The 17434-nt window shown below is 46.6% G+C and overlaps 1 protein-coding gene across 1 annotated transcript in view; it reads left to right on the forward strand.

Moving 5' to 3' along the window:
* The window catches only part of MAP3K13 (mitogen-activated protein kinase kinase kinase 13), an 88644-nt gene extending 74826 nt beyond the window's left edge, over positions 1–13818 (forward strand). The window contains exons 10-14 of the mRNA XM_081086231.1: positions 207–344; positions 4311–5082; positions 6699–6769; positions 10224–10521; positions 11362–13818. Coding sequence (XP_080942357.1) covers positions 207–344; positions 4311–5082; positions 6699–6769; positions 10224–10521; positions 11362–11463 — 1381 coding nt within the window. The 3' untranslated portion in view covers positions 11464–13818. The remainder of the gene's footprint in view (positions 1–206; positions 345–4310; positions 5083–6698; positions 6770–10223; positions 10522–11361) is intronic.
* The last annotated feature ends 3616 nt before the right edge of the window (positions 13819–17434 follow it).

Consider the following 17434-nt stretch of genomic DNA (forward strand, 5'->3'; position numbering starts at 1 on the left):
TATGAGCTGAAGGGAAAAATGAAATCAGATTAGGTTGAATTTAGTATCTTTTTTGTCCCCTTTTTACCCGAATAGCAACCTTGTTATTCAAATGGCCTGCACCTGGTAAGGTGGCCTGAATCTGTGGGTGGAATTAGCCTGTGCAACATTCTGCCCATCTTTTCTGTCTGCGGTGGCTGAGATAGGCCTTTTCTTTTTTTCTGCAGGCGTGAGCAAGCCGTGGAAAAGAAGTATCCTGGGACCTACAAGCGACACCCTGTCCGTCCAATAATCCACCCCAATGCCATGGAGAAGCTCATGAAAAGGAAGGGCGTGCCTCACAAACCTGGGGTGCAGACCAAACGGTGAGATCCTTGTGCTGACCTGGTATTCAGAGAAATGGGGAACTATCTCCCTAAAAATACATTATCAGATGATGGTGGGTGTGGCCACCCTACCTCATCATAGCACAAATGCCTCTAGATAAAACAGAGTGGAAAGCTGAGAGAAAGTGTGTCATGGACCCTAGGGATCCATGCTTTACTATATGAGGCATAGATATTTATTCTCTTAGCATGGAATAGGAAAAAGAGAAATAAATGGGGGGCAGGGGGTGGGGGGCGCGGGGCAGACAGACCTGGGTTAGAATCCTGGCTACACCCATTCTGAGCTGTGTGATTTGGGCCATGTCAGTTGCCCTCTTTCAGCCCCATGCTAAAATGGCATAACTATAGCACATGAGATTTCTTCTTTGGCCCCCAATGCACAGAATTGGGTTAATTATAATTCTCAATTTAGGCAACATTGGTCCACACATGACCCACTTTTATTTATTCATTTAGTTAGTTGTTTTAATAATGTAATAAGTGCTCATAAATCCACCACAAAAAAATGAAGGCAGGGACTTTGTGTTTTGTGTGGGGTTTTTTCCACTACACAAATTTTGCGGGTCATCTTTGCTAATAATCTTCTCTGTATCGCCCAATTTTCGTATATGTGCTACCAAAGCGGCTTTGATAATTACCTCTATCTGCCCATATGGTTCCCCTCATTCCACTCTTGCAGGGGACTTTTGTGAAGTTTAAATAAGACAATATGTGAGGTCACCTAATAAATCACAGGTACTCAAAAAGTGGATTTTTTAATAGTGGTTTTTTTTTTAAGATTGCCCTTTTTCCTAATTATAACACATTTTCCTTATATGTTGGCCCTTGAACAATGTGGAGATTAGGAGTGCCAACCACCTGCTTAGTGGGAAATCCACATATAACCTGACTCAGCCCACTACAAACTCGGACCCTAACCACAGATCTAAAATACTGAATTAGTTTAACCTTAAAATGCTCTTCCAGTCAGTGTTTCTTACCAAGTTCTGCAAGAGCCGCATTCCTCCCAAATAGTGGAGAGTTGGTTTTGTCCTAGCTAAATTAATGGAAAGGCAAGAAATGTCCCTAAACCTGGGAGGTGGGCCCAACAGTGAGACGTGAGCTAAATGCAGTAAGAATAAAAGTAATGAAAAATGCAAACCAAGAATCTATTCTAAGCCTTTCAGAAAGGTGGCCCGAGACCAGGACTAATGTAAATCTGAACTCCAGTTTCGCTTTTACTTACCACTCCTGACTATCGCCTGCTCAAGTTCTGAGAAATTGTTTTCAGATAGTACCTGGTAAGACCCTTCTGGAAGCCCAACACCTCTTTCTTTGGGTGTCCTAAGTAGGGACCAAATTTGCCTGCTGGTCCTCCCTGCATTCTGCCTATAGTTAAAACTAAGAGCATTGGAGTGGGGGGTGGGGGGACAATAGTGCCTTTTTTTTCAATATATGAGCTCATGTTTACTTTTACAGAATATGAGCTCATGTGCTGTGGGAAATGTGTTTGAAGGAGTTTGACACCATCAGCAGATGCTTAGTCTACAAGCCAACTGAACTTGTCCAGGAAGTAACCTGGATGGGGACTAGAGCTGTGAAGAGTATTTTCAGCTGCGTGCCCCTTAATGGAGTTAAGTTTCAGATTATTTGGATGGTTCAATGATTATCAAACCAGAAGGCCAGTGACCTTTGAGGGGAGCAGAGAGGAGAAACCATCCACCATCCTTTAGCCTAGGCTTCAGGGTGTGTTTGGCCAAGGACTAGAAAGAAGAGAGCCAGAGTTCCATTATGGATCCACTGAGCCTGTCACAAGTGAGGCTAGGCCAATAAGATCGACTAAATGCCTTGGAATAAGCAGAAGCGTGGAACGGGGAAAGAACTGGTCCTCGGAGTCAAAAGACCTGGGGTCAGTTTTTGAGTTCTGCCGTTTACTTGCTTTGTGATGGACACAACTGACCACCCTGATCCCTCAGTGTCTTTCTCTGTAAAACGGATATTGTAATAGTAGGAAACAAGTGGTTTATATAATGCAAAGTGCTTTGTCTAATGTGAAGTGCTGTGTCAGTGTTATCCTGTGATGTGTGCGCTGCCAGCTTCAGTGAAAGCAGCCTTCACCTGACGTAGGACACTTTCTCCTCAGCTCTCTTAGATGCCACCATAGCCAGCCTCTGTGTAAGTAGATGCCCCTGACTGAGCCTTGAGGGCCCTCTTGCCTCAACAAAAGCCCCAGGGCCTCCTCCATCCAGATACCATCTGAGGCACAAGCTGGTCAACTGACCATAGAACTGAATCTGAGACAGGAAGCTGCTGAGAGCAGCACAGTATCTTATCGTAAACCAGCCTTATCGTAAGCCAGTAACTCCTGGAACTTCTGTGCTAAGGCAAGCCTTTTACTGTACTTCTCCTGCAAGAAAGGGAAACCCACCTCCTCCTGCCTGGTGCCGGCTAATTTCCTCTAAGCCCTCGCTCTTCAAAGTGTAGGCCCTCCGCTCAGCATCATCCGAGAGCAGGTTAGAAATGCAGACCCTCAGGCCCCATCCCAGACCTACTCAGTCATTTTAACGAACTCTCAAGTAACATGTACGAACCTGCAAACTAGACTGTATCTAATAAGCCAGAGACTTCTGGTCTGCATTCTGCCAGGAACGAGCTATGGGACCAGGAGCCACTTTGGCTGGGCTCTGGGTTCCTCATCACGCAGGGTGGGGGCAGGACTGTATCTGTGTTCCCAAGCAAGGTCTGGGGTACCCTAGGGCCTGCATAGAGAGGACCTCAGGAACTATTGCAGGGTGGAGAGAACGAGGAGCCCTGCAGGAGGGGCCTCTCCAGCTGTCCCACTAGATCTGCTTCAGATACTGGGCTTCTCCTAATGATTAATTTGAGTAAAGGATTCTGTTGTTAAGGAAACTAGGGGGTGGCCTCCAGCCCTGAAAGGTCCTGCCAGTTTGTATCTGTCTGGCCCCAGAGGAGGTGAGGCTAGACTATTTGGACAGTTCAATGGCAGTTCCTCGGTGGGGAGGAGGTAGCAATACTCCCTGGAGTCCTAGAATCTCTGCCCGAATCGCTTCATCGGCTCAGAAAGCACTTACTGCTGACCTACTAGCGCGCGCCTTGGAGTCAGTGTGCACAGCGTGCACCTCCGGAGCCGGCTTCCTCCTGGACACGGGCTGCATGGCTGGCCCGGGGGCGCGTGACAGCGGGGCTGGGAGAGGACTCCTCCCTGTCGGAGCACAGTGCGGTGCCGGGGCCACTCCTCAGGAGCCTTCTCTCGCTGCCTCTGCTCAACCTCCCGGGCTGTCTACCGTTTCCTGTCTTCGGGCTCCACCCCCAAGTCCCCTCTTCCTGAAACATTACTGCGTCCCTACTGTGATCAAGACTCCCTGTTAGTGTCCTTCACAGACAAACATGAATATGGCATAGCCCAGCCCTCAAGAAACCTGTCTGCACCTGACTCTCTGAACGTAGCCTCTTGCCTCATTATCCCAGGGTGTCCGTCCCTGGTACCAGAACTCTCTCCTCTTTGATTCCCTGTAGGATCTATCCCCATCCATCACTGGACAGATTTCTGGTCGTGGGCAATCGGCCATGCCTGTGTGTTGGCATGTTGGCACCAAGCTGATGACTGATACTATGAGGAGGAGATCCAGAAGCCTGTCGGGCAGAGTTAGAGTTTAAAGGGGCTGAGCGCCTTGGCAGTGAGGCCCAGAATGAAACCCAGGAGGCATAACGGGAATGCCCCGTAAGCGGACATCTAGGTAGTTTCCACATTTCTGCTGTTTTAAGCAATACATTAACGCAGTGCCTTCAAACACACGTCTTTGCGGACACCCATTTCCTCCGCTGGGTAAATCCCGGGGTGTGGCTGCTGATTCAAACGGTGTGTTTTAAGGAGTGGGATAGAGTTCCCCAAACCTGAATATGTGTTTTCATGTGTTTAAAACTAAACATGCTCTGTTCTCCCAGGCCAGATCTGCTGCGGTCAGAAGGCATCCCCAGTGTGGAGGTGGCTCCCGCTGCGTCCCCCTTGTCCGGAAGCCCCAAAATGTCCACCTCAGGCGGCAAGAGCCGGTACCGGAGCAAACCACGCCACCGCCGGGGGAATAGCCGAGGCAGCCATAGTGACTTTGCAGCAATCTTGAAAAACCAGCCAGCCCCCGAAAACTCACCCCACCCCACGTATCTACACCAGGCTCAACCCCAGCACCCTTCTCTGCAGCAGCAGTACCAGCAGCCCCCTCCCGCCACGTCTCAGCGTCACCATCCCAGGCTCAATGTGCACGGCCAGGACATTGCCACCTGCGCCAACAACCTGAGGTACTTTGGCCCCGCGGCTGCCCTGCGGAGCCCGCTCAGCAACCACGCTCAGAGACAGATGCCTGGCTCCAGCCCTGACCTCATCTCCACAGCCGTGGCAGCAGATGGCTGGAGAAGTTCTGAGCCTGCCCAGGGCCAGGCCGGCCCCTGGGGCTGCTGCCAGGCTGACCCCTATGACCCCTGCGTCCAGTGCAGGCCGGAGCAGTGCGGGCCCCTAGACAGTCCCTTTGCTGAGCCGGTGGGGAGGAGCCCCGACCTTTTCAAGTCACCAGCACACAATCTCCTCTCAGAAAATGCCCAAGGTTCTGAGAAAATGGAAGAAAATGAAGAATTCAGTGGCTGTAGGTCTGCCTCGTCCCTTGGCGTCCCTCATCACATCACCCCACCAGCGCTACCTCGGAAAACAAGGCCCCTTCAAAAGGTAAGGATAGCGTGGGCGTCACTGCGTTCGTGGATGCCAGAGCCCGTCGTGGTACGTGCATCGTAAAACATACACAAGTGCACATTTTGTAAAAGGATGAGCTAACAAGAGAATAAACAGGAGCTTCTTTATTTTAAATATTTTCTCTTCACACTGCTTAAGTGACGGACTTAGAAATACATTTTGAGAACTATTGAACCAGTGGACTGATTGAAATGTACCTCATTTATAAATAGACAACCATATATTAGGGATATGAAATCAAAATCGCTTGGAAACCACTACTTTAGCCCAGCCCTGAAGGATGTTGCAAGAAGGAAAGATCCGATTATAAAATAGGTTTGGTTAACATTGTATTCTCTGTCCCCTCTGGGAAATTCCTCGTGTACATTAGCAAGTCCTAGACTTTGAGAAATCATGCAGAAACCTAGTATAATCCAGCCTTTCCCTCACCTACTGGAACATCCTGCCTTTTATGAGTCTGCCGGCCATGGAGCACACACCTTATACATTTGGTCTTACAAGAACCACACTCCCAGAGAGCAGTTCGACTTCTCTCTACTGACATATACTCCCATGTGTACCTCTGGGGTAAAGGGCTCATCTTAGCAGTCAAGGTACCTCCATCCCTGTCTTTCCTACTCAGAAAGCATCGGAATACAAGTAGGTAAGAGTGACGTTAGAACTGACTTTCAAAGCACATTATCCTCGATCTTTGGTACAATTACTCGGACCCAATTACCCGCCTCACAGGGATTGTAGTGATGTGGGACGTAGTGTCGCTGTAGTTAAGGATGGTTGGTGTGAGTGTGGCTACTCCTGTGCACTTGAAGAGAAATGGAAGCTTCCCTGTGAGGGAAGATCATTTACTCAGACAGAACACCTACCCAGCCTTTCACATCAACCACAGAACCCCGCAACCATGGCCTCCAATGGCCCTTGTCCGGCCAACATGCTGACTCAATAACGTAATGTACTAAGCACCTGCTCTATATGCAGCATTGTATTAATGGTGGAGTGAGGGTTACAGTACAACAAGATATGGTCTGACTCTCAAATGATGTATGTCTTAGTAGTGGAGATGATACACATAATGACTATCATGTCAGTGAAAGGGGGTTGGCATGTGAAAGGGGGAAAAGTAGTTGTTGGGCTTTGAACAATTGAAAGATCACTTCTTGGTGAGGTCTCTATGACAAAGCCTGGAACCACTAGTGACAATGATTGCATGAGCCTGCCCCCACTCCAAGACCTCTTCTCCAGTGTCCCCTCTCTGTCATTCACCTCTGGACATGCTCACGGAGCCTTCACCTCCCTGAGGGCAAAGGTATGTTTTATTCAGTTCTGTATATCTTCCAGCATCTAGTGCAAGGCCTGTCACCATGGACACCCAGGAAAAGTTGCTAAAACAATGAGTGAAGATATGTATGTTTAAAGATGACACTCAGAAAGCTACTACTCTATGCCTTTTGATGACTAAATCTTTGCAAGGACCGTGTGTGTGTGTGACAGAGGAGAGAGAGAGAGAGAGAGAGAGAGAGAGAGAGAGAGAGAGAGAGAGAGAGAGAGAGAGAAGAGAGAGAGAAATAAAATTCTTTTCTCTTGGTTTTCTTTAGAGTGGAGATGAGTCCTCAGAAGAGGAAGAAGGGGAAGTAGATAGTGAAGTTGAGTTTCCACGAAGACAGAGGTAAAATCGTCAAACACATGTGATTGGTTTCAGTGTAATCGGGGAAACCCTGAGGTTGCCACTTCCTGTTCAATTGCATATCACTTTCTAACAACCACCTTGTAAGGAAACTTGAACTCACTGTGTATATGGTCTCCTGTTCCCACATTTTGGCAACTGGCTATGCACAGCCAGTCCCAGTTTATCAGAATTCTTTTCATGGGAACTTCAAGACGAGCATAAATACAGATTCAAGGTTACAACTAAAAATATCGTGGGCAGTTTATGAGAAAAGGCCATGTGTTCTATGGATAATTTTACTGGTTTCTAGTGTACCTCCTTGAATTAGTTTCCTTGGGCTGCCATAATGAAATGCCATAGACTAGGTAGCTGAAACAATGGAATTTTATTTCTCACATTTCTGGACGCTGGGAAGTCCAAGCTCAAAGTTCCTGGTGAGAACTCTCTTCCTGGTTTACAGATAACAGCTTTCTCACTGTGTCCTCACATGTTTGGAGGTGGTGGGGGTTGGGGGGTTGGGGTGGGATTGGGGAATGGGGGATGGGGGCTGTGAGGAGGAGAAGAGAGAGAGAGAGAAAGAGAGAGAGAGAGATCTTCCTCTTTTTATAAGGCCACATCCTATAGGATTAGGGCCCTGCCCTTTGGCCTCATTTAACCTTAATTACCTCCTAAAGACTGTGAAGATTCAGTTACATTGGAGGTTAAGGATTCAACATCTAAATTGGGGGGGCAGGGGGGAGGGGGATACACAGTTCAGTCCACAGCACTTTCCATGTCCTGAGATATTATCCTGTATAATAAAGAGGTAATATGCAATTGACCATCATTCCAACACAAGATGGACACCTCCATGTGGTCAAAGATGGCCACCACAAGATGGCCAGCAGGGGAGGGCAGTTGTGGGTGACCGGGCTGGCAGGGGAGGGCAGTTGGGAGTGACCAGGACTGCAGGGGAGGGCAGTTGGGGATGACCAGGCCAGCAGGGGAGAGCAATTAGGGGCAACCAGGCCAGCAGGGGAGGGCAGTTAGGGGTGACCAGGCTGGCAGGGGAGGGTAGCTGGCGGGGACCAGCCCAGCAAAAGAGGGCAGTTGGGGGCAACCAGGCCAGCAGGGGAAGGCAGTTGGGGGTGACCCGGCTGGCAGGGGAGGGCAGTTGGGGTGACTGTGCCAGCAGGGGAGGGCAGTTGGGGGCAATCAGGCTGGCAGGGGAGCAGTTAGGCATCGATAAGGCTGGCAGGGAAGTGGTTAGGGGTGATCAAGCTGGCAGGCAGAAGGGGTTAGGGGCAATCAGGCAGGCAGGCAGGCGAGCAGTTGGGAGCCAGCAGTCCCGAATTGTGAGAGGGGTCCCAGATTGGAGAGGGTGCAGGCTGGGCTGAGGGACACGCCCCCCCCCACTCAGTGCACAAATTTCATGCACCAAGCCTCTAGTATAATTAATTGTAATCCTATATAATAAAATCCCAGCAACCATAATGGCAGAACAACCACTCAACCAGTCACTATGTGGTGCACTGACCACCTCTCGGTCCCTTTCCCCGGCCAGTAAGCTCCGACTGCCAGTGGCAAACTGGGAACTAGGGTGGGTGGCAGCAGAGGCCTAGACTGGTGAGCGGGTAGAATGGGCCGACCTCTTGGTCCCTCCCCCTGGCCCGCAGGTTCTGATTGCTGATGGCAAACAGGGAACCAGAGTGGGTGGCAGGGGATGTGGGTGGCGCCAGGCCAAGGCCCCTGCCTCGCCAGTCACCCCACACACAAAGGGCAACCCGCAGCAGGGATAGGGCTGGCAGTGGGGGGGGGGGGGGGAGCGAGGGGGCAGCTGCCCGCAGCTGGGGAAGATAGCCCTGATTGTAGGCTAGGCCTAGGGACCATACCTGTGCACGATTTCGTGCGCCAGGCCTCTGGTTAGATTATAATTGGATTAGATGAGCTGAGTCCTCCTTCAACCCAGCCTTAGAAAGAGCTTCCTGCTTAGCCAGCAATAATAATTTTTCTTGTAGGATTAAAGAGGGACCACACACTCCTCTACGTCTAGAACAGGGCTGCTCCTATGCAGGAGTAGGAAAGGTCATTTTCCTCCCAGGAGGCCTTTTCTGCTAATAGGCATTTTGTTTTTTAAAAGTGAAGCTCTAAGGATCCCCGGAAGGTTTGTGTACCTGCCCAGAAACAGGAATTTCCTGCAAACGAAGGCTCTCCTAATCCTTTGGTAAATTGTATTCTGGGTCCCCATGCTCTACACAAAACTGAAATATGTTCTCTGAGCTATACCTGTCCTGAACAGTAGTTTCCTCCTATGCAACCAGATTGCGCCTGAGTAAAACGAAATCACTCGCTAGCATCACAATGATGTTACCTCCAGCTTTTGTTCCTGTGACACACCATGAACTCAGCCCACCTAATGGCTTCCCACCTTTTCTTGCTATGATGCAAATTATATTTTTACCACATGGTTTTGCTTTTTATAACGTTCTTCTCCCTGTCTCCCTTCTGGATTACCAGCCTTGAGAAGTTGCGTGACTCTTACCTTCACTTCCATTTCCCACAGTGGCTCTTCATGTGACCTTGATCCCCCACCCACGACCTGGCCTGGTCATCAGCCAGGCTCAGATCATCTGCCATCAAAATGACTTTGTACTAATACAGACAGATCAGACAATGCCAGAGGGAAAAGGCAGTCTTCTTTTGTTATTTTTTCTGTTTTGTTTCTAAACCAGTATACGCTAACAGCATTCTTATTTACTAAACTACTTGTAAACCATGGGAAAGAAGTGAGGAACTTTTGCAAATTCTCCTCCTTACGCCCTCTCCGCCCCCCGAAACTTTGCCTTTATCAGAACGAAACCCCAATGTTAACTGGCTGGCTGGGCAGTGTCCCCAGCTGCAAGGTGAATGTTGTTTCCAAGCTCTTTTATGTTGGAGTTAGTTTGACAGGGTGGTGAAGGCTGCCATGCCCAGCGGCTGAAGCAGCTGAACGGGCGATGCGATGGGGTGGAGTGAGGTAGAGAAGGACACTGCGCAGAGTGTGCAGAGACCCACCCACGCCCCAGCTCTGCTGTGGCGAATGGTGTGACCTTGCACAAGTCACTTTCCTTCTCTGGTTCTAGTTCTCTGATCTGGGAAATGAGTTAGACCAGAGAATCTCCCAAGTCTTTCACCTGCGAGAACCTGGGATTCTGTAAGAAACATAATTTCCATGCATAGGTATACACAGCATGATTAGATCAGCTGATATTTTTCAAGACCAATAGTAACCCTCAGCTTTGGACATTAGCCACATCAACATGTAAATGTTCTTGGTTGCTTTCAAATTAAATTATTTCAGTCTATCTGGATTTGAATCTCCCTGAAGGGCATGGAAAAAACTAGGTGACCCCCTCCCTGGGACTGTGATGGACGGACAAGGTAAGCAAGGTGGTGGTTCCTGGGATGAAATTCTTCCGGTCCTTTGTGGTTCTAGGCCCCATCGCTGCATCAGAAGCTGCCAGTCGTATTCAACCTTTAGCTCTGAGAATTTCTCTGTGTCCGATGGCGAGGAGGGAAATACCAGTGACCACTCAAACAGTCCTGATGAGTTTGCTGATAAACTTGAAGACCGCCTGGCAGAGAGGCTCGATGACCTGCTGTCCCAGACGCCGGAGATTCCCATCGAGATCTCCTCGCATTCAGATGGGCTCTCTGACAAGGAGTGTGCCGTGCGCCGCGTGAAGACGCAGATGTCTCTGGGCAAGCTGTGTGTGGAGCAGCGTGGCTACGAGGTGCGGGCCTCTCCTTTCTTCTCCTCTCGGCACTGTTCCCTTCCTGTAGCTCTTTTGAGTTATGACAGGCCCGAATCCTAAGGTCCTTTACAATGATTATTGAGTATATGACATACTACAACTGCCTCCAAGAAGTAAGTAAAAGTACACCAAGCAACAGAGCTCCTAAAAATGAGGGTGGAGCTCCCAAATGAGGCACAAACATTGAACGGCTCAGGAACCCTCCCTTCCAATATTGAACTCCAGCATCACCTCCTCCTGGCCTCATCGCCCAATCTGGTAAAGGGTATGAACATCCCTCTTCCCTGTCCCCACTGTCCCCTAATGAGGCTATCATAGCACAGGTACCACTTTAGTTCTTGGTCAGTACTGCCTTTCGAGAGGCAGGATAGCACAGGGGTTGAAATTGTGTCTCCTGGAATCTGACTGCCCAGATCAAACCCCAGCCTTTCCACTTACTTACTGTGTGCTGTTGGGCAAGTCACTTAAATTCTCCATGAGCCAGTTTTCTTATCTGTAAAATGGGTACGATAACAGCATCTACCTCATGGGGCTGTTTTAAGGATTAAATGGATTAATAATGGGCTCTCTGACAAGGAGTGTGCCGTGCCTGGAACATAGTAGACGCTGTACAGTGTGGTTGTGGTGGTACTGTTATCATTGTCATAATCGTTGTCATGAACATCATCTTTTCATGTCTTCTTTTTCTGTAAGCCCCACCAGGACAGGACCTAGTCTCATTTTTGTAGCCCAAAGCCTGTCATGTGGGAGGTGTTCCATATATGTTTACTGAGTGGCTGCAAACATGAACTAAGGTTTTATTTTGTCTTGACTTTGCAGAATCCTATGCAGTTTGAAGAATCGGACTGTGACTCTTCAGATGGGGAGTGTTCTGATGCCACAGTGAGGACCAATAAACACTACAGCTCTGCTACTTGGTAATGAGAGGACACCCATCCTGAAGATGACGTGACAATACTGATGTTTCAGATCCGCCCCACCCCGATTCCTCCCGCTCTCCCCCTGCCTTTTTGTCTGGGAAGAGAGCTGCCCCATCTTTCTTACCCCTAGAAATAAGCTGCAATAACAGGAACATGAGACTTCGCAAATCTCTGGAAAAAAAAATATCCAAATGAAACTAAGTCTCACTGAACATTTCAATCAAGAATGGCAGGGATCTATTTTATTGAATATTCTAGCTACTGTAACATTGATATTTATTTTTGTTTGACATTTTGACACTTTGTACTGTAAAGATTGAACTATATATGATAGAGAGAGAGACAATAATTTCTTGGGGGGAAAAGAGAGAGAGAGAGAGAAAGGAAGAAAGAAGTGGAGTTTAGAAGCAACATTCTTGGTAATTTGTGGGGCCAGAGGTATTATTGCTACTTGAACAGGGGCCAGTTCCTTTGGCCATAAGTGACTGAAGAAGAGCCAGAGCAAGACATGTGCAGCATTTTAGAAAACAAAGAACAGCAAGGAAATCAATTCCGGGTAACTTGTGAACAGGCCACATTTAAGTTCAGCCAGCTTATCCTTTGGGTGATGAAAATTATCTAGAAAAGTTTGGTAACCAGATACTTGCACCCAAGGTCTTTGAGGGCATGTGCTTCCTCTAGGAGGAAAAAAAAAAAAACCTGTATATGTGAAAACTGGTTTCATTTTTATTTATTTTAAGCAGCATTTAGTTGTGAGACTTACGGATAGAGTCGAATCTTCCTTGACAAACATTTACCTTTTAAATGCTGTCATTGCCATTACCTTGACAAATGTGTGACCTTGACCAACGTGCCATTTCCTCATAGCCATTTCCTTTCCACCTGGTGAGCGCTTCCTTTAGGAAAAGGGGGAGGGCTGAGAAGAAGAGAAGGACAAGAGAAAAAGGAAACTGACGACAGTGTTAGAAAAGCGAACGTGGAATTTGTAAAAGTGCGTTGTCAGAACCTCTCAGTTCCGCTCGTCCAGAAGGTGGAGCCAGCCCTCTGTGGAACCAGGTTGCTTGTCTACTAGAGTCATATTGATTCAAACAGGAGAACAGGCTTTGAAGGCAGCTAGGGTGTGTGTGAGTCTGTCCAATGTCCAATCACAAACCAGTCCCTTGTTTTTACTTATTAACTCATTCGATCCTGTAAGCTTTAGTGACTGGCTTCCACTATCAGAATAAAGGCAAAATAAGCAAGTTGCAAAAGACACCCCCACCACAATATCCCAGCACAATAGCATTTTTGTTCAAAGCTGTTTGTGAAAGGTCTTTTACTTTTCTTCGGATCAACACAGTTTTAAATCATTGGATTTGGGAATTTGTGCAAAGAATAACTGATGCTGAGCAGCAATTGGGAAGATTTTGCCTTTTCCAAAGCATGAGGTCCTTCCTATCCAGGGTCATGGGCTCTGAAAAGCATGCCAAGGTACATCATGGTACCTCAGCTGTAAGCCAATTTTTATGTAGAATTTTATATAAAAACAAATGTCAGCCTCGTTCCTGTCTCTGTCTCCAAGATAGATTACTGTCAAACAATGTCTCTAGGCTCAGAATCTGAAGGCAATGGCTAGAGTCTTGGACACGGCATCATGTTGGACATTAGGAAAGACTTCCACATATTGGCATTAAACCATTCCAGTGCAGGTGGAAACGTTGCCCTCCGCTGGGTTTCACTGATTGCATCAGCCAAAAAGGAAAGGCAGGAGGGAATTGAGAGCAGTTCCTTTTGCTTGTCTGATCCCTCATTTGTTTACAATTTATGTTGAGATATTAATTTAAAATTTACTGTCTTTTAATTTATAGCTCTTAAGTAAGATGAAGGAAAATGTCTAACTTATACAGAGAACAGTATTGTTTGCATTAAATTATTCCATTTTGTATACATTCTGTAGCTGGACTACATGAAAGATCTTAAGTTATGGCATTATTATCATTGTTATTTTATTTTATAATAATTATTGTCATTCTCATTTTCTGTGGATCAGAAGGTGTGGTTTACAGTGTAGCACAATGATTGTGTTTATCGCTAACCATGAATTACCGTGAATTTTTATGATTTTCATGAAGGAATGAAAATGAGACTGCCACTTGGGAGCTCTCCAGTATTCATCTTAGGTGCATTCCCTCATTTTCTGTGTGCAACAATCATCTGAGGATGTGTGCTCTGCCCTGGAGCCCAGTGGGCACATGGTGACTTTGACTTGATTGTGGAAGCTCCTGGGTGGGCAGATGACTGAGTGGATGGACAAATAGTTCAAAGGCTGTAATATTTCTCAAGTTTCTTAAGAAATAAAATCATGAGACTACACTAGAAGCAAAAAGAGAATTATTTAAAGCATGAGGTCCTTCCTATCCAGGGTCATGGGCTCTGAAAAGCATGCCAAGGTACATCATGGTACCTCAGCTGTCAGCCAATTTTTATGTAGAATTGTATATAAAAACAGATGTCAGCCTCGTTCCTGTCTCTGTCTCCAAGATAGATTACGGTCACACAATGTCTCTAGGCTCAGAATCTGAAGGCGATGGCTAGAGTCTTGGACACGGCATCGTGTTGAACATTAGGAAAGACTTACACATATTGGCATTAAACCATTTGGAGGCACAGACATAGAGAATTTCTGCATGGGGCCCATGGGTTAGAGAGTTCCAAGAACTGGTAGCATAGTTTGTCATCTTGTTCCTGCCAGATCCCACAAAACCAACCTGCTTTTTCGTAGTTGGGAGTAGCAGAAAAACATATATATATATAGTCATGACATAAAATACCTAGCTGTGATGTCATCCTGTAATAAGACTAAAGAAATTCTAGAAAGGCTTGGTCACTCAGCGGCTCTTAGGGCTGAAAAAGTACTCCCTTGAAGAGCCCTATTTTGCATCCTCTTTCTTCAGACCACATTATACTATGACTATCTCTGGATCATTACTTCTGGGAAAAGATAAGCTACAACTCTGTGTCCGCTTTCTGCCCAACATAAAACACTGACACTTCAGCTGGTCTGGTTCTTGCCCACCCGTGGTGGCAAAAAACAAACATGACGGTCAATGTCTGTCTTATATCTCCCAGTCATGATCTTCCTAGGAAACCCCCACCTGACACCTCATATTCTTAATAAATGTCCTGATTTCCCATCTTGACTGTCTGTCATGACAGTGCCATATACCTACCTGGGATAACTGTATGAGCATGTTAGGGTCATATACAGCATTGACTCTTCAGTCATTCATTGCATGGTCAGGAGTTTAATAAAGTTCCACATTAAACATTATGTTTATTTTTCAGTAGAAGTGACTGGGGGCTTCATAGAAGAACAGTGTCTTTAGGTCAAAAAGAGAACTGCCTTCTCTACCCTAGCCTTGCCCTTTATTGCCGGCCAGAGGTCCCAGGACAATTTTGAGTTGGTGTTTGAGAACTCTTCTGAAGAGCATTGAATCAAGAGCTCAGGAAATTTAAAAATGAATTCTTCAGTCCTGATGACTATGAACCTCACAGGACTGTGATTTTTAAGCTTCATTGTTGATCGAAAGTTTAACCCCTTTGGGATGAATGTCCACATTCATTTAGCATCTGTTTTTGACTGACTGCAAGATGGTGCGTTTTAATTTGGATTGCAGATGGGCATTTGTTTCTGATTTCCATCTATTTCTAGATCATGTCTTCTGAATAACAATTCCTCTTCAAATTGCTTAGCAGATGTTGAGGTATTTTGGTTAAAAACAAGGCTGATGGAGTGCTGGCTGCGTAGGGTAAAGGGTGCATTTGGGGGTGTGGCACCAGGTACTGCAGGTTCCAGGCTCCACAGAACCTGAGGCTCGGCTGGAAAGGGGCCCATGGCAGAAGGTGAGCCCTCTTGTCATGCACACTTGTTTCTTACAAACCAAGGTTCACAGTCTACTCAGCTCTAGAACAGAAACGTATAGGGTAAGCCGTCCTAGTCCCACTAGCATTTTGCAGCTACACATGTAAAGCTCTAGGAAGCTTTTCTCACGTTCCAGAAGGGGCAGGGATTGGTAGCGGTATTAACCTTTAGCCTCCTTAGTGCCCTCTCACAGGAGGACACTGCCTAAGGCAGGTGCTAGGAGTGGAGCTAGGGAAAGATCATCTTATTGTCTTCAGGCAACCCCACTCCCCACCATTTCTCTTTTTCTCAATGCTGGTAAAAGGTGTGCTTTCAAGGCTGCCCAGCCACACTTTGCTCCATCCCCCGCATGTTGAACCTTTGCACATTGACAGGCTTGTGGAAGTAGAGGCTGGTGCATAGCAGCGAGCGTCAGGGAAGATGCGCTTGGTTCAATGACCTGAACGGCACTAATGAAGCTCTTTACAAGGCCTGGGAGTCCCAGGTACCTGTTCAATGTTTTGTGCTTTGTCAGACCTTGCGAGCAAGCCCCTTTGTCAGGGTGGGTCAGATGTCCTTGAGCTGGACCACACCTGAAGAATTCTTGTCCTCACTGGCTGGTGGGCAGGACTCCTGAGAATGGTTTTAGTCCTGTAGAATCAGGAGTAGCCAGATGATGTTGAGTTGATGTCATTGCTGCAAACTTCTCTCTCTTCCTGAAAAACTAAGAATGTGGAGTTTAAGGGGGGGAAGAATTTTTTTTAATAAACCTGGTCGAAGAGTTATAAATAAATAAGTAAATAAATAAATAAATAAATAAATAAATAAGTTGCTTAGCAGAGAAACTGAGAAGCCTGCATCCACTTTGAAATGATAATAGGCTTTAAAGTTTAGATCTATTTGGAGGATGTGGGGAGCGCCCACTCGGAAAAGTGAAGACGCTCGCTCTGTTGTACGATGACCTGGAATGGCCTACTTGAAGTTCAGGTATTTTAAAAGTTCAGTATCAACAACTCTATTCTTCAAGGATTAAGGATATTTTTAGTACTAGACATCCATTTCAGGGATTCTTTGTGCTAAATGTCCCTCTTGCCCTAAATAATGGATTTGATGGTTTGGGGTTTTCCTGGTACCGACCAATTTTAAAAGCCCGCCCACTGTGGAGCACTGACATCCTTTCCGTGTAAGTGCATTCTTATTGATCAAGTAATTTACTCTTGTTCCCCCATCCCCTTATGTCTCATTTGTTTCCCCTTAAAATGTTCCTGCTTGAAGTTCCTGGAACTGAATTCTCCAAAATAGGACATAACACTTGGAAACCTAGGAATTCCCGCTCTGCTCTGCAGTAGTGCGCTGTTATTTTGTTTTGCCACTAAGCCAGAAACCAAAATACCACCACCTACAATCTACACTCTAAACACCCAAGACCAACATTATTCACTGCTCACCACATTCAGAGCCTCTTACAACACAGCACGGCGAGCAACAACACCACTTGTTAGAACGGCTGTGCAGGGAGAGATGTTTACCATCCCAGCTCTAAGCTCATAATTAGTTTCCTAACAGTGGTTTGAGATCTGGAGTTAGCCCCGACGGGAAAATGACAGGTCACACCAGTGTTCTCCTTATGGACCCCACCCTATGGCTCTCAGGGGGCAGCACCATCGGCAGGAAAAGGCCACCTGCCTCCACCCCTGCCCTTTGGGACTACAATTCCAATTGAATCATCTCCAATTGCTGACCAATTGAATTCCAAAATGTGTCTCTTCACTCACTTTATTTCATTGTGTTAAATAAGCATGTTCCTCCCTCACCTTCTATACACACTTAATATGTTAAATCCCAGTTACTAATGTGTCAAAACAATGTGACATTCTTTTTAAGACCTTGACTTGTACTTTCAGTATGAATGTAGTGCCTTTCCGGGTTGCAAGATTTTCCTTCCTTGCAGATTTCATAGAATAAATGTCCTAGTATATTCACACCACCAATGTTACCAACAGACTAGCACACAAGAATCACATGAGTCTGCTTGTTTGCATGTTACAGCCAATAGTGCAAGCACCTATTCAAACTGAATGAACTAGACTGC

This window comes from Myotis nattereri (assembly GCF_964212035.1).
Source record: "Myotis nattereri genome assembly, chromosome: 3".
Lineage (NCBI taxonomy): Eukaryota > Metazoa > Chordata > Mammalia > Chiroptera > Vespertilionidae > Myotis > Myotis nattereri.